General features: G+C 37.2%; 2 protein-coding genes across 2 annotated transcripts in view; both read right to left on the bottom strand.

Annotated features, from left to right (window-relative positions):
* LOC145683382 (hemolymph lipopolysaccharide-binding protein-like) overlaps positions 1-22,156 on the bottom strand; it is a 490,444-nt gene that overhangs the window by 402,611 nt on the left and 65,677 nt on the right. The window lies entirely within an intron of this gene.
* On the bottom strand, positions 10,226-11,567 carry LOC145682909 (histone-lysine N-methyltransferase SETMAR-like). The gene is made up of 2 exons (XM_081754270.1): positions 11,529-11,567; positions 10,226-10,663 (listed from the first exon to the last, which is right to left on the bottom strand). The coding sequence occupies exons 1-2, from the start codon at positions 11,565-11,567 to the stop codon at positions 10,226-10,228; spliced, it is 477 nt and encodes a 158-aa protein (XP_081610396.1).

Here is a 22,156-nt window from a genome sequence, read left to right as displayed (position 1 = left end):
ATGACAGCAGTGGCTACTGTGTTAGGTGTGTCGCGTGGGACAGTGTCGAAGGTGATGACGGCCTACACAACACACGGGAAAACCACACACGGGATGCGGAACAGTGGGCGGAAGAAAATCATGAGTGACAGGTCACGCCGGGTATTAAAGCGCATTGTCACGCAGAACCGTCGTGCCACTGCGGAGCAAGTGACGGAAGAACTCAACCAGCACCTCCCCCACCCTGTTTCGACAATCACAGTCAGCCGCGAATTACATGACATGAACTTACGGGGTCGTGTTGCACGGGCCAAACCGCTCATCAGGGACCATAACGTTTTCGCACGCCCCAAATGGTGCCGCGACCATGCAACTTGGACCGTTTAGGACTGGAAACGTGTAATATGGTCGGATGAGTCATCCTTCACCCTATTCCTAACCACGGGCTGTGTTTATGTGTGGAGAACGCCCAAAGAAGCTTATGATCTGCAGTGTCTCCGCCCAACTGTGAAACATGGCGGTGGCTCGGTGATGCTGTGGGCTGCAATATCATGGTTTTCATTGAGTCCTGTGATCACGCTTAGCGGACGAATCACTGCCAACGATTATGTCGCAATTTTAGGAGACCACTTGCATCCTATAGTCCGGATGTTGTTCCCGGACAATGACGCCATCTTCCAGGATGATAATGCACCCATTCACACAGCTGGCGTTGTTGCAGCGTGGTATCAGGAACATCGGGATGAAGTTCAATTTCTCCCCTGGCCCGCCCAATCCCCAGATCTCAACAAAATTGAACATCTGTGGTCAGTCTTGGAAACACGACTCCGGCGACGATTTCCACCCCATCCTCTCTCACAGAACTGGACGATGCCCTGCACGAGGAATGGTGTAAAATTCCACTTGCTACCATTCACGACCTCTATGCCTCCATCCCACGTCGCATCAAGGCTGTTCTGAAGGCCAAAGGTGGCCCGACACCATATTAATGTGGTAAGTTGCAATTTCGTTCAGGTGTTTATTTTGTTTATTTTTCTGATCACCATCTGTATCTTCTGAAGACTGGTACATTTGTCTTCGTTTTACATTCAAGACCTTCATTTCCCTTCCTTTTCCATTTGTTTCTGTCTACGTACCTGAAGTGACTATATCTAACTAAGTGAAAAAAGAACTTCAGACATTGTTGGATACTGATATTTGTAATTATAATAATAGCAACAGGGCTTATAATACTACTTGGGTTTCGAGACCTGTGAGTTTTTAGAGGAGCTAACTACTGGAAAATATAAATTTTTGAATCACTGTAATATATAAATTATTATATAAAAACTTGAATGTAACTATGTGTGCCTGATCATCACGGTCAAATTGCAAAGTCAAATGGAATTTCTTTTGGTATATAGCTAGGTCTTAATCCAAATTGGTATGTTATATTGCTTTTATTATAATACATAATATCATAAGGACATAGTGAGGATCTGAATTTTTGCGGAAAAAAATGAGTATCTCGCAAGCCGTTAAGCTTACGGAGCTGAAATTCATTTTTTAACTCTTTATTGAAAATAAGCAGAATGTGTCCTAGAATTTTTTTAATTCTCCTTTATGGAGGGGGCACTTTCTATATATGGAAAATTTAAAGGGAGTTGGTTTGTAGAAATGATCGAAAACGATCCACATTAGTTAAGAAAAAAATCAGAAACAAAAATACTGTGCTTTGCTTCATATATCTATTGCTTCCTACTATAATAACTGCTGAAGCTTTTGTTTATTATACGGAGCATTTACAGCACAGAGTAATTAACCCATAAAGTTGTGAGAAAAATAGACAAAATTTGTACTGAAACTTAATTAAACGAAAGTTTTAAGTTTGGATTGTACGCATAATTACATGGTAAATTTCACTTTTTTCCTTTACGTTGGTCTACTAACCTTGATTTGGGACTTTCAAATTTCAATATTTTTTCCTCTGATAACTATCGATAATTTATAAAGGAAAAAATTATACAATGATAATTTAATTGAAATTCATCGTAATTTCGCCCATGTCAAACAGCAGTGTGGTGATTGAAAGGGAAGGAGGGAACTTCTCATTCACCTCTGAACACTTCCCTGAAACCTCGTTCCCGTTTGCTTTCTAGGGGGACTTAATATTGACATCAAACCTTCATGTGTAATTACAAAAATTAAATTTATAAACAAATAATAAATCAACAGTTTATCAGACTTTAATTAATAATTTATGCACAAGTTTTCCTATCGAAGGTGTGGTAGATTGAGTTTCTGTTCTCCATAAGTCGACATTGCCCACTGACATGGTCGATATGGAAAAGCTGTTGTACCGAGAAAAATCATTATCAGATTTAAGTCTAACAAGCAGATTGTCGATGAGGAGTTGCAGAAATCGGGTAGAAGTATTACCAATTTCCACGACAGAGCGCGAAATGGGATTTTCCCCTATGAATTTAGAGATGACTGATATTAGAAATAGACTAAATGTTCAAACATTGTCTAACTCCTTATTCATCAATGTTAATCACTCACCGCTAGACAAGCTCAAAGTGGACGAGCTAGTTATTTCTTCGCTGGAGGATGGACATCATTTCGCTGTGGATTATTTACCACGTAAAAGTTTTGGAGGCCAACAGGAAATAAATGCGATTTCAGATTTGTTTTAAGGTGGCAAATTACGAGTTATGGAAAATGTATGTTTGTATTACTAATGGCTTTTTTGTGTTAATCAAATTTGTACCAAATTTTTGATAAGTGTCTTCTTTGCTTTAGGTAAACTACTTTGAACAGATATTCATAAAAATTCAATTGGACATATTTGTAACTTAAATTTAATGTTGTGTTTTAGTGATTACACAAATTTCAATTATGAACATACTTTATGTAGATGCTCTCACAGAGGGTACCCGAGCATCTTTGTACACTACGAAAAACCGATTTTAAAGTATTTTGTGGCAAAAATACTGTGAACTGAGAAACTATAACCTTTTCCATATTGTACATGGCTATTTTAATGTGAATAGAAGTTTCTTTTGCAATGCGTTAAGAAATTAACACTTGCAAGAATACTCTCTTAGTACACGTATAGTTTAGGCACACACTAATTTCTCCCCACCTCGAAGTGCTTCAATTTCCTCAATGATAATTTACAATTTGATATTGTAAAGGCCAGATCCACCGTTATTGAAACAGAGTGGTGCTTGAACGATTGACTAGAAATTCAAACTCCGATTAGTGGCAATTTCACAGTCTTGATTTATTACAAGTGTAAACCCTTTAGTCAGTATAGAAAAGGCAGTGGATTGTGTTCAGTGTTGATGGCGATGGATTTTGGTGAGTCAGTGTAGGAGTGATTCATTGTGAGTGGTGGGTCACGGTGGGTGGTGGGTCAAAATGGATCGTGGCTCATAGTGGGTTGTGGGTCAGAGTCTGTCATGATGGGTGGTTGGTCAGTGTGTCGTGGGTCAAGTTTTCATTGACCTACGCCAACTCTGGCTCAAAATATAGGGTTCAAAATTTTAGAATACGCAAAATATAATCTATGACTTACGGTTTCCTAGATACGACTTCTTAAATCACCCGAAATTGGATTTTTGGCAAATATCTTGGGAACAGTAAGAGTGACGCCAAAAATTCATAATTTCCTCTGAAAAATTTTGATGTCTAACGAGCAGATTGCTCAAAATTGAAAAATTCTCAAATAACACAGAAACATAGAATTCAGTAACGAATTTTTTCAAGTTTATTGAAAAATAGCCAATATCGGTTGGGGGAAAAATTGCATCTTCGTATGACCTTTTTTCTCTAATGTCTCAATTTGTATTATAAAAGTATATTATTAAGTATTCAAGTATAAGTGTTAAGTATGCAAGGACAGCGGCAGATCTTGTCATCTTGTAATGGAATAAACTCGTTTTTGCCCTAAAAGTAAACAAAACCTTCGTAAGTCAGTGCTGTTATTAACAGGCTCAGCTCTAGGCAGTCAATACACTTGACACGTTGCTCCAATACAAACATCCCCATGAATAGCTGATTATCCGTAACACATTAGGAGACTGTGTGTATCTGTTATGCTGTGAGCCTGACCTTGTTACGTTATAGTCTTGGTGTAGCTCAGGGGGGTCGAATCTATTCGAGCCTAACTATACTGTTTCAGAGTTCGTAACCTATTTAACTACATTTTCCTAAACATAAAGAAGGTTCCCATGTAATCTTTTCTCAAACATGTTTCCCGTCACTGGAAAACACTATTAATTATGAAGCATTATCTGTTCAAAAACATCAAGTCAGGTGCGAAGTAACATTTACAATAAAATTTGGCAAAAAATACATAATAATACGTGTGTGATACTACACGTACTTCAAGACTCTATGTAGTACTGTAAGAATGTTAAAGAAATAACTAGAAGTTTATAGATGCATGATTATCATTGTTTTATATAAATTACAATACGTTGTCCGTAAATCAAAAAAATTCAATTATGTTTACGATTCTTAACCGTTATGTATTCACCAAATATCAAAAACACGGATTTGGACGATAGAGAGTTTAGTATTATGCTACTCTTTATTTTTGTTAAAGATTAAAAGATAAGCGTCAAAGACCTGTATCACTAAGAAAAAGTTATAGAATACCACCTAATGTAGTTATAAAAATTTCATTTAAAGGACATTGTTTAAGAACACAAGCATCATGTAAATTTGATAATTTAATTAATGTGTTAGTAATGACTTTTTATCGAAAATAAAATTGAATTAATCCTGTCACGTATTTTTCTGATTACTATCTGAATCTAACCAAAAGTGTTTCGAATTCTTTTTACAATCAATGCAAGCATTGAAATTAGTAAAGGACAGGAATACCAACGCAACAAGTAAGCTCTCTGTGTAGCTGTCTTAAAAATAATATGTTATTTTGTTTTTTTTCTAAAAATAACAGACATAATGCAAATCTCAAAAATATAATAATAGCATTAAATTGGCTCTCTACATGTTAGAATATATTACATTGTAAATAAAGTAACGCAGAAATAGGAACATTTTACTTCATTTGGCGTGTAATACATAACATTGAAAAATAATAATATAAAATTAAGCTGTCTCATGATCGTCCGAATAAAAATTCTCAATCTCCAAAGATTTTCGTACGGATAATCCTTGGGATTCATTTCTGTTCAGTTTTTACTAATAGTATACAGTATATGTAGAATGGTGTGGGTTAGTAGCATATACTGACATGCCAGAGGCGGCGAAACCGTCCGGGCTACCTAGGTTATTGTCTGGTCAATATTTAGAGAGGTATCAATTTAAAAATTCTTGATGTATTCAGAATAGTAAAAGGAATCACTTAATGAATAACTATTTTCAATTTTCCGTGAAATGATTTGAGAAGAACGTGAGAATAAAATAATATTTCGCTTTCAAAGATTATATGTATTGCTTTTGTTTTTCAGTCATCATCCCTATCTCCGAATAGTTGCTCTTTTCTTAATTTTTTCAGTTTTACCCACTCAGAAACTGTATAACATTCTGTGAAATAAACTAGAGTAGAATTACAGAAGCATAAGCTGTGTTGTTTGACTTTCGCTTTGTCACTTCTCTGCTCCTTCCCTTTCATTGTTGAGCTCAGTATCCAAAGGGTGAGTGACCACACATAGACAAATAAATGAACACGAAAGGAAAACTTCGGAAATAAATTCGTTCGTAAGATCTTTTCAAATTATAATAGTAACATTAACTTGTAAATTATACATAGTGTAGTTTCCGCTTGAAACCAAAATTATTTATTAAGTATTGCAAACTTAGAAAGAAATGAAACACAACCCTTTTGCACTGTATTCGATAAAGTAAAGAAATTAATGTAACTAAAAATAATGTGAGCCTGCAAAAAGTCTAATCTAGTCGATATAATCTTCCCAAAATTCAAATTTAAAAATAAAGTAATTATTTGTAAAAATGAGCTATCCCTTCCATTAAAGTTTGAAGGCGTGAAAATGATTTAGAGTAGATGGAAGTTTGAGCGATTATGTGTGCGAAAAGTTAAGTGAAGGTGAGGTCGAAATGAGATCGACGTGAGGTTGACTGAGCTGAATTAAATGCGAACGAGTGTGTTGTCGGACTAATAATGTGAGCAGGAGGTTGACTAACTGAGATATCGGACTAGTGATATCAACGTAATAATGAGTGGGCGTGAGATATAAAAGATATTGTGAGCATGAAGTCAACTGAGGAGGATGTTTGGTTGACGATATGAGCGTGAGGTGGAGTAAGTGTGATGTCGAAATGATTTAGTAAATGTGAGGTCAAAATGGCATAATAAGCGTGTGTTTGAGTGAGTTTAGTACAAAGTGAGCATCGTTGAATATGCCATATTCATGTTCTGTTAGGTCAATAGTTTTCCGACTGTTCTAGATTTTGTGTTTAAGTCCTATAATCTGAAGAAATGATACTTCTATTTTAATACTAAGTAAATAACAACAAATGTCGTGTACACCACATCAAGAAGTGTAGACTGAATGGTGTGATATATCTTGATTATGATTTAAACCAGAAGCGATAGTAGGTTTATATAAGTTTCAGTTTTACTAGAGAGATTACAATGCACTTAGAATTTATTCTTCGAAGGATTAAATGCTTGCAGAGAACTGTTTGAATCTATGAACTATTATTTCTACTCTAAAGCTATCAACGTTTAAACCGAAAGGGTTCTATTTCTGCCACTTTCGTTTGAATAATTATGAGTGTACATGAATCAATTCAGAAAGTCAAGTCGGTTCCAAAAACGCTTCTCGCTATTTTTACTTATGTTTAACATATAGTTCAATAATGAAACTGGAGGCTGTAGTGATTATCTACATTTCCGGTTTTAGTAGAGTGCTAAAGATGGAGATAAAAGGTATTTTAGGATGCTTAATCGATTGTAGAATACCACTTCCCTTCTACTCCTTTTTGTTCTGTAAGATCATACTATTGCCATTCCCGGTATACCTCCTCGAACTCGAACGACGAAGTTGATCCCTAACTTTTGACCCTGTATATTTGGACCAAATTAGGTGGTGATCCCTCAAGATCCCTATACACAAAGTAAATATATGATGGAGTTCTTTCCTCCAACTCGAACGAGGAACTTGATTCCTAACTTTTGACCCTCTATATTCAGACCTAATTAGGTAGTGATCCCTCAAGATCCCTATACACAAAGTAAATATATGATGGAGTTCTTGTAAGCCAAACTCTTTGAATACAAAATGAAATTTGTTAGTTTAAAGTTATACGACTATACTCTTTCTGCTAAAGGAGAGGCGCGATTAATGAAAATTAATTATAGTAAAATTATGCCATTATGTTCTATCTCTGAGGATTGAGCCCGTGACACTGTTTACGACTGGCGCACGCGAACCACTTGAACAATGATGAGGAGGTTAGAAAAATGAAAACGATATCTCAAAATGGTTTCAGTTAAATTTGAACTAATCATTAATATTCATTCTACATGTAAGGGAGCGGCGAAACATGATGTGTACTGTACATTCAAACAGGTAGGTAAATTTTAACATTATGAATTAAATATAAAATAATTTCAGTTCTCTGGTCTAAATGAAATACTGATAATGCTTAACAGGAATACAAAGGCAAATACGTCTTTAAGTAGATCATTGGTGGAACGAATGTTATGAGGACTTGTGACATTGACACGTCATACATGGATGATTTTCAAAGAATTGCAGACTTAAATATTTGGTGGCCTATGGACCCAGACAAAATATATCTATTCTTTGACAGTTTCTCTCGCCATCGAGGATCTTTAGCTTGCCCCTGACAAAATGAATGCATTTTCCGAATGAATAAATAAATATTTCAAGAAGCAGAGAGTGTGTCTCTAGCCACCATGGCCGGATCCAGGACGGGCTTGTGGGGGCGATCCGTTGTAATACTGATACATAGAGCGTCTTTTAAGGATTTCAAACTCTGTAATAGGTTTTATTTATGTATAAAATAAGAGAGTTTCATCTCTGGATCCGCCCCTGCTAGCGACTGCAGAAAGATTGAGAAGGCCGATGTACAATAATCTTCTGTAAGTCAAATAAACGTGCTATTTTAGTTTAGTTGCATAAAATATGTTGTTCTTTTGTATATCTACATGACCATTTAAAAAAGGATTCTAGAGCGGTAAAATTTTTCCCTTGAGGATTGAGAATGTTCTCCAAGAGCAACAGATTATTGTCAAAGAGTATATCACTTTCAACTTTTCCATCATTTCGTATACTGAAGCAGCTGATAGTTTACGATCAAATTTCGCTCTCTGTGACAACCAGGCTCTGTATTACAACCTCTAACAATAAAGTTCGGTGCTTGACGTGGCAACGAAACAGTGCGCACGAGTAATGACACGTGTCGCCACTGTGAATCCACCGTTGTTCAGTGTGAGTCAACTGTGGTCTGTATGAGACGCGTAAACCCAAGTGAGTGTTAGTGTGTCCGGTTCCAAACTGATAACAGTAAAATGAATTAACAAAAAATCAATTTGAAGTTTTGTTTTAAAGTTGGCAAAACACTGAAAGAAACCTATAATATGCTGGTACAGTTTTATGAAGATCAAGCAGTGTCGCGGAAGTGTGTTTACGAGTGGTTCGGCTGTTTTCGAAAAGGGGCAAGATAGTGTTTCTCACAACCCCGTAGCGGAAGGCCGTCAAGCTTTGCACAGGCGAAAATATTGAAAATGTGAGGACATTAATCATGATCGATCGCCGATTAACTGTGCGAATTATAACTGTGGAATTGAATATTAGCCGTGAATCTGCGAGACTTATCCTCACCAATGACTTAGGGAAAAGGGAAACGTGTTGTCGACTAGTGACACATTACTTGACTGATGACCAGAAGCACGCACGTGTTCTTGCCTCATAAGATTTTATCGCTATGGCGGATGAAAATCCAAATTTCTTCCAACTGTATTGATGCTGAGGATGAATCCTGGTGTGTTAGGTACGATTTGGAAACATAACGCCAAAGCACGGAACGGATCAAAATTATACTATTCACCTTTTTTTTGAGAGCAATGGCATAATCCACAAGGAATTTCTACCTGAGGGAATAACATTGAATCCTGATACGTACGTTGAAAGTTTGAGACGCTTCATGAAACGGATACAAAGGGTACGACAAGGTTCATGGTTTCTGGTTCATGACAATGTTTACTTTCACAGGTCCAATATCGTCAGACAGATTGATGGTCCATAAGGGGAGGGGTGAAAGTTGACCATCCACCTTTCTTGTCAGATCTGAATCCTTCTGACTTCTTCTTCCCATGCTTCAAAATTGCGTTGAAAGGAAAGATATTTGACAATATTTCAGACATCCAACGAAACGTGATGAGGCTCCTGAGCACCATCTCGAAAGAAGACTTCTGAAAAAGCTTTCAGGCTATGTACAACCGTGCTCATCCTTGCATAGCTGCGAGAATAGACTACTTCGAAGAACGGTAAGATAAGTTTAATTCATATTTTTACTCTCTATTTACGTGATCATTCACCGAACTTTATTGTCAGAGGTTGTATTTCAATCATTTTCCGAACATAATAACTTCTCAAACAGACATCTTTTGGAAATTCATATTGTTGATGGGTATTTGACTTAACCCTTTTCTGCATAGTTCAGAAAATATACGCTAATGCATATTCAGGGCCTCTGAGACCCTATACGTTATTTAAGTGGTTTAAAATTAATATTGGGAATTTTATACAATTTTTTTCTTGCAGTCCTGTCAGGGCTTAATTTATTACACAATAGAATAACAATGGACATTTTCATAAGGATATAAATTTCAAATCAACGTTTACAAGTGTTTTATGTTTATTACAATTAGTAGAAAATACAAGGAACATCCTGCAATAAAATATGTACTTGAAATATACTATTTTTCAGTTTACTCATATACTTTAAATTTTGCACTTTATTTTAAAATCTCTGTGAAATAGAACTATAATCATCAAAAGAGCAACTTTTATGCAATTACTGATATTGTTGTATGTAATTTTGGTTAGTAATTTCAGAACGGCTTTTTGTATGTACAAAACGAATGAATGGCAAATCATTTTACTATGTTCTTTGCAAATGCTTTTTCCACTCTTGAAACATGCCAATGTACTATTTTTTTTTAATACTGTATGGAAAAGTTTCACATTTTATAGTCACTTGTCCTGTCTTGCACTTCTAAATTCCGCAAATTTTCAAAGCACTAATTGTTGCTAGTGGCAAGTTGAGTAAGTATTGGGTTGGCAACTAAGTTCCCGCCGTTTTTAGTGTCAGGCACCCATGCTCCACAGTTCTGAACTTTCCCCATCGAGTGAAGATGCTTCTCTACAGTAGTGTGGGAGCAATCCATTGTCTCTGCCAGTTCCCTTGTTGTTTGACGCGGATTTTCATGCAAAAGATGGTTCAACCGTTCTTCATCGAACTCAGCTGGACGGCCAGAACGAGGGGCGTCTTTGAGGTCAAAATTTCCTTTTTTGAGCTTTGCATACCAATCACGGGCGGTTCTTTCAGCTATAGCACCCACTCCATACAAAGCACAAATATTGCGAGCACCTTCTGCGGCCTTAGAACCTTGATTAAAGGCAAAACGAAGGTGTCGAAAATGCTCATTCTTCTCAACTTGACATTCCACGTTAATGGTCTGTAAATAACAAGAAAATGTATCTTAGTAACAACGAAACATATATTTAGGTAGAACAATATATTCTCTTTCAAATGATGTACAACTTCGTGCCAAAAGTATTTAATGTCATACAGATATTTCCAATTTAAAAAACGGCGGGAACTTAGTTGCCAACCCAATATGATCTTAGAATCATGTAGGGTTTCATTAAGTTTTCTACCAGTTTCTGTAAGAATAATCGACGATTGTCTTTCTTGTTGGAATTGTACTTATATAATCGAATCGTAAGGCTTTCTTTATGTCTTCAAACCAACTGACAGACAGTTACTTTGAACATTGCGTTTGACTTCATAGAGAGGAATAGTTTCTCGATTAGCACATCCAACCTTTTTCTGCTCCTGCTAGCAACAAAATTCCAAGAAAAGTATCCATTTCGTCTAGACTAACATTTTCCGATTCTTTTCGTTTCAACGTGGCTAGCCTTCTTCTCTCGCGGTTTGTACAATTTAAAATTTCATCCATGATTTCGTTTGAAATGAAACAGCAAAAAACATATTTGGTCGTGTTGTTTTCACTGCGTTTATAACACCTGAAGAATTCTTGGTTTTATTACGAGCTAGAGACAGTGATAGAGGAGGGGCTGTTTTGCTCCAAATTGTTCCGTTTTGACTAATAAGTGTATCGGAATAACTAATAGATGAATCTTTATTAGCTTCATTTTCAATAATGCCCTCAGAGCCTGAGGCGCGTCAAAATATTCGTAACTTACACTTTCTAGCTAAACTGTATAATTGAATTCATCATCAGATTCCTCACTACTACTGTTCGACAGCACATTATCACCAAGCCATTCATTTACAAAACGGACAAAATCTTCACATACTCTCTTCGTAATTGATCTTCCAGTAGACGTAAATGCCATTTTGGACTGGGATTGAGAGCTAACACAAATTGCACACCAAAACTGCAGGGACACTGCAGATTTCGCACACACACATACACATCACACACACACTATGGTTGGCAGTGTGAAAATTGCGGGGACCCTCACTTCATTACTGCCTTCGGGTAACCGGGTGTATCGGGTTCTCGTATCTTTTACAAGCTGCGGAAAGAGAAAAAAATCAGCTACAAATCTGACATTGCCATGAAAAGCTCAATAGTTACGAGATATATTGATTAAAGTTCACGTGTGTAAAATCATGTATCCGGGGTACTAACACGTTGAGAAAGTTATTATCGGGGAACGGAAGTACGTCATACAACTTCCGCAACAACACTATGCTATTGGGGAAACATGTAAACACACCAACATACATGTACCACATTGGGGTATAATGTGTAAGTACAGTTTTTTTCTCTGTCATCTTATGGGGAAACATACGATTCCATCATTTTTGTACATTGCAGCTAAAACGTACACATTGGGGAACTTCCGGTCTATCAATACGTCATGGCAACTGTTGCAAACTCTTTGTATATTTCTGCTAAAATTTTGGTTATCAGTATTCCACGCTTACACTTACAGCCTCATTCTGTATTGGTGTGCAGCAACGCAACACAAAACTTGAGTTTTAGTTTGCGGTAGTCAGCATTGCAATTATTATTGGCTTTCGCTTTTTTGTGTTTGGTTGCGATATGCAAAGTTTGCAAAGGCTGATATGGAATGTTGTCCATGATTCTTCGCTTATCTGTTACATATTGCGTTGTCAACCTATCAAGAAGAACAACTGCAAATATATATAAAAAGAAAATTTAAACATGAAATGCCTCATGCAGAGTTCTGACGCATGATTGGTTCCATACTAAAGAGTTCAAAGAACATATGTTTCCTTTAGTAGTCAGCCTTTAATATGACGCTAATCAAACGTCAACACGACTCTATAGAACCCGAAGCGTTTATCATATTGCTTAAATATATCATTACCAAATATTGAAAGAAGGCCTCATTCCGTACTGGTTTGCTTAGACACAACGAAAAACTTGCTTTTTGGATAGTGATTATCGGCATACCACGTTGCCAATCTAAAATTTTGCCAAAACCTATACTGAATGAACAAGGAAGATTGCGTATCGCTATTATCTGCAGTTAAAACTAGTAGAAAAAAAATAAAATTCGGACTCAAATCAACTTGTATCTGAGCCATACGAAATGAAATAACGTGCCAGACCGCACCCAGCCATCTTAAGTATGAAATCAACTTGCAGCACGGACCGACGATAGACAAAGTCGTTACATAATATTGTGACCAGTACAGCCTGTAAGGAAAATGCATGTGCTGTTACAAGTAGTTAATAATAATAATAATAATAATAATAATAATAATAATAATAATAATAATAATAATAATAATAATAATAAACCTTCGATTAAGATTTGGCACTAAAGGACACCATACATAGTCGATATCAATAATTCCTTAACCAAGGATCAACAACAAAGAACAAATTATTAAGGGTCTGGAATACCCCCACGATTTTTCTTCTTGAGTCCATTGATTTACATGAGAAGTGTTCTGTTTCCTTTGAAATAAATTGAGTTTTCAACGGCTTTATTTTATTGATATTTTTCGTCAGGTCTGTTTATATTTACTAATAGCTGCTTAAAAATCGTTACAAAAATTTTAAACCCAAATTAATTACAAGCTCTTGCCCGGCTAGCTTATGCATTCAGAAACACACATCTCGATCGTCTACTTGGTTTGGCATTGAATCCAACTTATCCACTCCCTCACCTCTCCTTGTCTAAATTGGGCACAGTGGCTCAGTGGTAGAGCGTTCAACTCTGGTGCGTGGGGTCCCTGGTTCGATCCCAGCTCGCACAAAGTGAGGCTTCGTAGTGAACAAACACAATGTTCATGGGTTGTCCCATTTCCTCCCACTATTCACTCCACGATTTCATTCATTTCTCATCATCACCGTATTCTTTAGCCTAGCCGTCATAACGTAGGACGTAAAGCTGGAAGATTTCATTTCATTTTCCTTGTCTAGGGTAGTGTATGACGTAATATACACTTTCCATTCAGGCGGAACAAACAGGAACTAGGTTTCCAAGTTTCATAGCTCTAAAAACCGTCTCTTTCATTCGTTTGTTCTGAAATGCCTTTTTAGAGCCTGAATTTAAAAATGTTACAAAACGTTGCTATAGCTTTACAAACGCCTTTATTTGCATTCTTTCCCTTCTACAAAGACTACAAGCTAAGAAGATGGTCCTTGTGAAATCTATGGAAACTATCAATCACGACAGTAGATTTCTTAAAATACATAAACATCCAGCAGAGGGTGTAGGATATGATATACAACAATGGGAGGAAACCCCGCCTTATTGTGTGACATCACATGAATTACCTTCCGTTCAAACACCTAAGTAAAGCTACCATTTTCCTACTGGTATGAAAATAGCTCATTACCAAGTTTCTGTTAAAAGCAGGATAATTGCTTTAGTTGACCATATGGGCATGAAGTGCAGTGAAGCAGGCGCGTGATATGGCGTTAACGTTGCAACAGCACGGAGTTGGAGGAGGAGATATGAGGAAACATGAGATGTAAGACTAAAAAAGGAACTGGGCTCAAAAAGTTTTCTTTGCCGAAAACAACCAAAGGTTAACTGCCCAATGCTGTGAGAAGCCTTTCATGTCTGCTCGAAAGTTGCGAGAGGAAACCAATTTCCCAGGCGATCCTACAATTATCCGACAGATTGACAACCTGTCCGACTGTTATTTAGTTTGATGTCATACAGGGCTGCTGTTAAGGAGCGGTTAACAGACGACCACATGCTTGACGTCTGTAATATGGGGCAGGTAAATATTGCACTGTGTGGAACGAGATCGTTTATACAGGTGGAAAATACTTTCCAGTGCAAACATCGGGACAAATGTATTTACCGCCCACATGGAAAAAATTATGCCTCTGAATGCGTTTGCCGTTCAGGTCAAAAATGTACTGTAACAATCCACTGCTGCTGGTGGATATGCAAGACTTCAAATTTCAGTGGAATCTACAAGATTCCTTGTCATCTAAACGTCCACAAGTAGAGATGCTCAAGAGACAAGATTTGTGGCTGTCTCGTCTCGAAAATGTGCTGTAAAAGTTATGTCTCGACTCGAAAAATGTATATTTCTCTATTGGAAAAGCCGTGTTTCGACTCGAATTTTGTCAGGAAAATCCTGTCTCGATTCGTCTCGTGTGCATCCCTATCCACAAGGATTCGGAAAATCTGGAAGAAACGCTTCCGGAATAAAATCTCATGTAGGTGACGACATATCATACTTACAACAGGATAATACATTGATACTTAATACAAATGTGATTCGGACATGGTTGCAGAGGGAACCTGATGTCGAAACAATTGACTGGGTTCCTCGTGGAGCAGATCTGATATCTATTGAAAATGTATAGGCCTCTGTTGCCCGACCATTGCGGGAAACGTGATTAAACAATCCTCGACGAAGATACGACGAGTTATGGGAACGTGTTGAAGATGTGTGGTCAATCTTTTGCACACAACGCTATATCTCTCGCCTGGCGGATTCAATGCTACAGCCCCGCCAAGTGAACTTTGTGGTGGACAAACACCGTGTGCGTGGGTTTTCTCGGGGTTATCCCGTTTCCTCCCACTTTCTTCATTCCACCATTTCATTCATTACTCATCATCACCGTCTCCTTTAGCCTAACCGGCATACTCGTGGGACGTAAAACTCAAACATTTCATTTCATTTTCATTTCAATGCTACAGCGTACGGCAGCTATGATGGAGTCCTAAGGCAACTATACATACTATTAATAAACGCTCGCCCACAACATGATCAGCCGTCTCGAAGGGTACCTAACTCGACCCACTTATTAGCAAAGTTTTATCAAATACTTTACGTGACACCTGTAAATGTACGTCTCAATGAGTTCTGCACTAATAAGCAGACTAATTTATGAGACATTATGGCAGAGTGGTATTACGCTTACTATGTAAACCAATATTAGTTGAAGCAGTGCTTCAAATCTTGCGAAGAATTGCCGTACTTTTTTATCACCAGGGAGATTTGCATTACGCCTCCTGCTATGTCCGCCTACGTAGCTCCGTCACATGATACATTGTACGGTCCGCCATACGTTTTTACTTAAACAATTCAAAAATAAGTAAACAAATAAACAAGTAGCTAGGTATATACGAGTAACAATGGAATATAGTATTTTCACCCGACTGGAGTCGTTATAAAAATGTTCATCATTGTTTGACACCGGAAGATGAGTTAAATTAAGATTTCAAGATTTTATATCAAAGTTGAAACACAAATTAAAGAAAAAAACATGTAATAGTAGTATCATATTTGAAAATAACTTTGGCTATATTTAATTAACTAGCTGCTTTTATACTTAATTCAAACCCGAAAGTCTGGAATGCACAAATTAAGTGTAGCCAGAAGAAAATAGTAACAAGAACGGTCAAGTTTCGAGGTCAGGACCACCAGCGTAGGAACCTCCTTATCTAACCTTTTATCTAACAAGCCATGACGTAACCATGACATTTTGTAAATTAAAAATACGAATCCAAGTGACACCATTATGCGTATAAGCAATAACTGTTTTGTTCTTTTTCTCTTGGAAAACGCGACAGATTTACGACGATTTGTTGCATTCTCAGCTAGAGCTTCGAAATATATGTTTTGTCTGAGTATATTGTCTCCTTTATCAGACAGTTCTATCAAATACAACTCAATTCCTACAGCAAAAAAGAAACCCTTACTGCCTTAGAAAATATTCCTAAAAAGGGGAAATGCCATCATGCGCATGGACGGCGAAAGGTGGGGTAGATCCAAGGAAAGAAAGGCCCTATTTAAGTTTCGTAAATCCACTCTGCAGATTTTTATATAATTTCACACTTTTTCCTCATTGTCTAAAATGCACACTACTTTAGCTTCAGATGAACAAGAAGTAGTGAAAGAACCTATAGGTTGCGAAGTCTACTCAAATGATGTATCACCTCTTTTGCAACAACTTTAAATTTTCGAACACTAATGAAGGAAAAGATTGAATTAATTTTCAACTTAGATTGAATTATCTAAAATTTTAATCTTAGATAACTGTCATTGCTAGTAGTGTTCCGTATTTGTTTAGACTATTGCTCTTTTATAACCGTATCTCACATTTCTGTGACGAGAGCAACATCTAAGCAAGCATTCATTCAACTAAATTCCATTGAAACCTATATTCATAGTACAATAGTGCAGATGAAGTTGGGCTCTTTGACCGTCTTCAGCATGTAAAGCGATAAGAGCTACCAAATTGATACTGAAAAAGTAGTTGCCGAATTTCTATCGGAAAAAAATCAACCGCATAGTTGTTTTTCAGATGGTAATTTATAAGTATATTTAAGTTGGTTGAAATTCCTCCGTAGTTGTGGGGGCGAGACGCTGAAACAATCCCTACTAAGGGGTGGAGGTAGTCAACGAAAGTCAGAGGGGGAAGGTATATGAACAATATTAGTGTCGAATTAATAGTCTTCGGGGTCGCAAAAATGAATAATGACACTATAAATGATGCGTAACTCCAAGTTAGGCCTTAGTTGGCATGACGCTCAGAGAGTGGGAATGACACTCAAAAATAATCGAAAACATCCTATATTTGTATCGAATGCATAGTTTTTGGGATCACTAACATAAATAATGATATTCCAGATGTGGTATATGTCCAAGATCGGCCGAACTGGTCTGGGGGTCACTAGGGGACTAGGTGAGAACTAGTGAAGATCTAAGGAAATGTCGTTGCTGCAGAGAAGCATTAACCCTGACCATTCTTTAAAATCATGACTGCTTTGCAAAGATGTAGGCAGGAATTTATTTGAAAGATGGAAAGCTTTTTGAGGGATTCACATTTAGTAAGAGGACAAACTAAGTTAAAATATCTAACATCATTTCTCAAAGTAGTTAAAATTTAGAGAAAAGTGTCTTAAAACTGTAAATGCACGCCAAAGCACCATATGCGTATATAGAACTATTAGACTATATTGTTCAATGATCATGATCTGAATCGAAACGTACAATTTCAATGAAATTTCCCCTAAGAAACACTTTCTAAAACAGACGCTGTAACAGTTCATTTGATGCTAAAAGAAGTTAATATTTCATGAACGTACTTTTGTGGTCGTAAAATAGGACAACATACACATTTCTTCCGTAAATTGTACAAATTTATATTGTTGTAAAATAGCTCACATGGCCACACTAAAACAAATAATGTTAATTGAAGTAATGTAAATGTCGTCTTACTATATTATAGTGTGCATCGAAAATGGGAAGATGTCCTTATACATAATAAAAGACTCCAACTCTTTTAGGATTTCCGCTTTTTGAGGTAAATTTTACGCTTTCACTCAAACAGCTACTGCTTCCTTACTGTCTATCGTAGAATCATGGTTCATACCTCGCCTTTTTTCAAGGTAAAGTATACTTTGTAACGGCACCACTCGCTTGTCCGTATTATACACCAGAACCAGAAAATCGGGAAAATTGGAAGATTTTTCGAAAAAATTCGAAACTTGCACCCCTCTGGCCTAGGCCTGGATTCACGTAGGAATCTGACTTTTTACAAAAAAAAAAACGCGTTGTTATGTACATAATACGTGTGCAAATTTTTAATCCTGAATCTTGAAAACTAAGGCCGGGAGAAATTTTTGAAAGTCTGAAGATGACTCATGCATATATACAGGGTGTTACAGATAAAATGTCCAGTGCTTATAAATCAGAAACGGCTGAGAATAAAAAGATGAAGCGAAAACTGAGACAGGAAAATGTTATAGGGCACATCACATGATATTGTTGTGGTGAACCCCAGGGCCCTCCTTGAAGAGAACCCAGGGGCCAACTTCAAATTTTCAAATTGGAACATGTATTGAATCACACCTCATTCGGTAGTCCTTGAAAAACGAAACAACTTTTGTAGGAAACAATTTTTGATTTGAGCGACCGTTTTCAAAATGGGCGCAAAAAGTGGGCCGTGTATCAGATAAAACTTCCAGTGCTTATAAATCAGAAACGGCTGAGAATAAAAAGATGAAACAAAAACTGAGATAGGAAAATGTCAAGGGCACATCACATGATCTTGTGGTGACCCCCAAGGCCCTCCGTGAGGGGTGCTAACTTCCAAGTTTCAAATAGGAACATTGGGTGGTTCATACTTTATTAAATAGTCAAATGAAAAGAAACGACGTTTGTGGGAAGGAAATTTCAATTTGATCCACCATTTTGAATTAGTGCAATTGGGAAATGTCATAGAGTGCATTGAACACAACGTCCTTTATTCCCACAAAAGGCGCAACATGTTTCACCTTTCGGAGGAGGATTGTAGAGACCAGACCATTGTAAAGGAAAATGTATGTAGTTTACTTCATGGTTGAAAAACTGAATAAGATACGTTTCTTGCAGAATGTTTTTCCTGTCAGGCAGGGTTTATTGAGATCGAAACGATTGAGTGGTTTAGATTGGTAATACGAAGAGAGAGCAAGTTGTATTTTTGCGCTTTACGCGTTATCTGATAGAGGGGGTCCAGGGGGAACTTCAAATTTTCAAATGGGGACATGTATTGAATCAAACCTCATTCGGTAGTTCTTAAAAACGAAACAGCTTTTGTAGGAAACAATTCTCGATTAGGGCTTCCGTTTTCAAAATGGACGCAAAAAGTGGGTGCTGTATCAGATAAAACGTCTAGTGTATATAGATCAGAAACGGCTGAGAATAAAAGATGAAACAAAAACTAAGATCGGATTTATGAGTGCTGGGCGTTTTATCCGATACAGGCACCAGTTTTGCGGCCATTTTGAAAACGGTGGCCCAAATCGAAAATCTTTTCCTATAAAAGTTGTTTCGTTTTTCAAGGACTACCAAATGAGTTATGATTCAATACATCTTCCCATTTGAAAATTTGAAGTTGGTCCCTGCGACAAATTCAAGGAGGGCCCTGGGGGTCACCACAACAAGTTAAGTGCCCTATGTCATTTTCCTATCTCAGTTTTTGTTTTATCTTTCTCTTCTGAACCGTTTCTGATCTATAAGAACTGGACGCTTTATCTGATACTGGACCAACATTTTATATTCATTTTGAAAACGAAAACGGTTTTTATTATTAGCCGTTTTTGATTTTTTTTACCTTATACAGGACCCACTTTTTGCAGCCATTTTGAAAACAGTGGCCCAAATTGAAAATTATTTCCTACAAAAGTTATTTCGTTTTTCAAGGACCAGCGAATGAGGTATGATTCAATACATGATTCTATTTAAAAATTTGGAAGTTGGTCCCTGAGCCCCCTTCAACGAGGGCTCTGAGTACCACCACAACAGCACCATGTGATGTGTTCTATGACATTTTCCTATCTCAGTTTTTGTTTCATCTTTTTATTCTCAGCCGTTTTTGATTTATAAGCACTGGACGTCTTATCTGATACAGGACACATTTTTGCGTCCATTTTGAAAACGGTGGCCCAAATTGAAAACTGTTTCGTACAAAAGTTGTTTCGTTTTTCAAGGACCACCGAATGAGGTATGATTCAATACATGTTACTATTTGAAAATTTGAAATTTGCCCCCGGGCACCCTTCAAGAAGGGCCCCGGTTGCAACCACAACAGCACCATGTGATGTCTTCTATGACATTTTCCTATCTCAGTTTTTGTTTCATCTTTTTATGCTCAGCCGTTTTTGATATATAAGCACTGGACGTTTTATCTGACACACGACATTTTTGCGTCCATTTTGAAAACGGTGGCCCAAATTGAAAACTGTTTCGTACAAAAGTTGTTTCGTTTTTCAAGGACCACCGAATGAAGTATGATTCAATACATGCTACTATTTGAAAATTTGAAATTTGCCCCCGGGCACCCTTCAAGAAGGGCCCCGGTTGCAACCACAACAGCACCATGTGATGTCTTCTATGACATTTTCCTATCTCAGTTTTTGTTTCATCTTTTTATGCTCAGCCGTTTTTGATATATAAGCACTGGACGTTTTATCTGACACACGACATTTTTGCGTCCATTTTGAAAACGGTGGCCCAAATTGAAAACTGTTTCGTACAAAAGTTGTTTCGTTTTTCAAGGGCCACCGAATGAGGTATGATTCAATACATGTTCCTGTTTGAAAATTTAAAGTTTGCCCCTGGGCCCCTTCAAGGAGGGCCCTGGGGGCCACCACAACAACACCACGTGATGTGCTCCAAGATCTTTTGCTATCTCAGTTTTTGTTTCGTCTTTTTATTCCTAGCCGTTTCTGATTTATAGGCACTGGAAGTTTTATCTGAAACACCCTATATATATATGTATATATATATATACTTCAAAAGTGTACTCCGTCATTTATATTCAGTCTAACCATCCCTTTCCAACTGCACCACTCACATGGAATAATCATTAATAACAGGAAACTTTTCTGAAAAAATCGCCCCCTGGGGCCCGGCCCAGTTTGACGTATAGATCTAAAAAATGTAGCAATAGCCAAAGGTACACATAATCCGTATGCAAAGTTTCAATCTGATATCTTGAAAAATAAAGACGTGAAAAATGTTTGAAATTTTCCTTAAGAAAGAAAAAAAGTCACGTCCCCCCGCCCCACTTGGCGCAGCGAAGTTGACCACAAGCTTCCAAAACACATCTGAGGTGTTCTTTGTTCCATTCTTGGCTTGACCAATAAAAAAATCTGGCTTAAATACCTGTTATAGAACTTAAATAAACGGTCAAAGACGATACTACGCCATAGTATAAAATATACCATAAATCCTAAAACGGTTAAATAAGTAATGTATACGTCCTTCTTCAATGAGAGAGTTTTTTCTAGTAAATAGCATCGTAAATCCTCGAAACACACACCTTTGCTTCAGAGGAACAACGCTGGAAGAGTTGGCAACATTGCACGGAAATCCATCAACTCGAAAATCATCATACACTCATTGGAGAGCGGGAAGTCGCTTACACACGGAACCGATTGTGCTGCCATCTATTGAAGAAAATTAGAACTATTTTACACACATTGTGTAAAGTTTACGGGTATAGAACCCTTTACTTGGGGAACGTTGGGGAACTTTTCAGAAGTCGCTAAAAAACGTTTTCTAGCATATTTTGGCCCTTATGAGACGGTTAAAACTATTTTTTCTTCCGGGGATCCGACTTTGTTCCCCGCATGGAAAACCGTTCCCCACTCGCCAGGTGTGTATTCTTCAAAAGCTCTCCACAAACTCATTTTCGTCAACGCGCACACACACACACACACACACACACACACACATATATATATATATATATATATATATATATATATATATCCCTTTCCGGATCCTGGCATTTTGGGCTATTTTTTAGATTTCAGTCAAGCAGCTACTGCATCGTAACTATCTATCCTAGGATCATGGTTCATACCTCATTCTCTTCAGAATAGGGCAGGCTTTCAAATGGTATCACTTTCATGCCCATTCCATATACCAGGAGAGGGAAAATTGATGTCAAAGGGAAAATATTTATGGGAATTTTTTTTGT

The sequence above is a fragment of the Thermobia domestica genome, chromosome 4 (genome assembly GCF_964235325.1).
Source record: "Thermobia domestica chromosome 4, izTheDome1.hap1.1, whole genome shotgun sequence".
Taxonomy (NCBI): Eukaryota; Metazoa; Arthropoda; class Insecta; order Zygentoma; family Lepismatidae; genus Thermobia; species Thermobia domestica.
Note: the sequence above shows the minus strand (reverse complement) of the source record. Positions and strands in the feature narration are given on the sequence as shown.

Excerpts from the sequence above, each read along its gene's own strand:
- LOC145682909 (XM_081754270.1), bottom strand. The coding sequence starts at position 11,567 with ATGGCATTTACGTCTACTGGAAGATCAATTACGAAGAGA. Across the intron at positions 10,664-11,528 it reads GAAGATCAATTACGAAGAGA|ACCATTAACGTGGAATGTCA; the intron begins GTATGTGAAGAT and ends TGTTATTTACAG.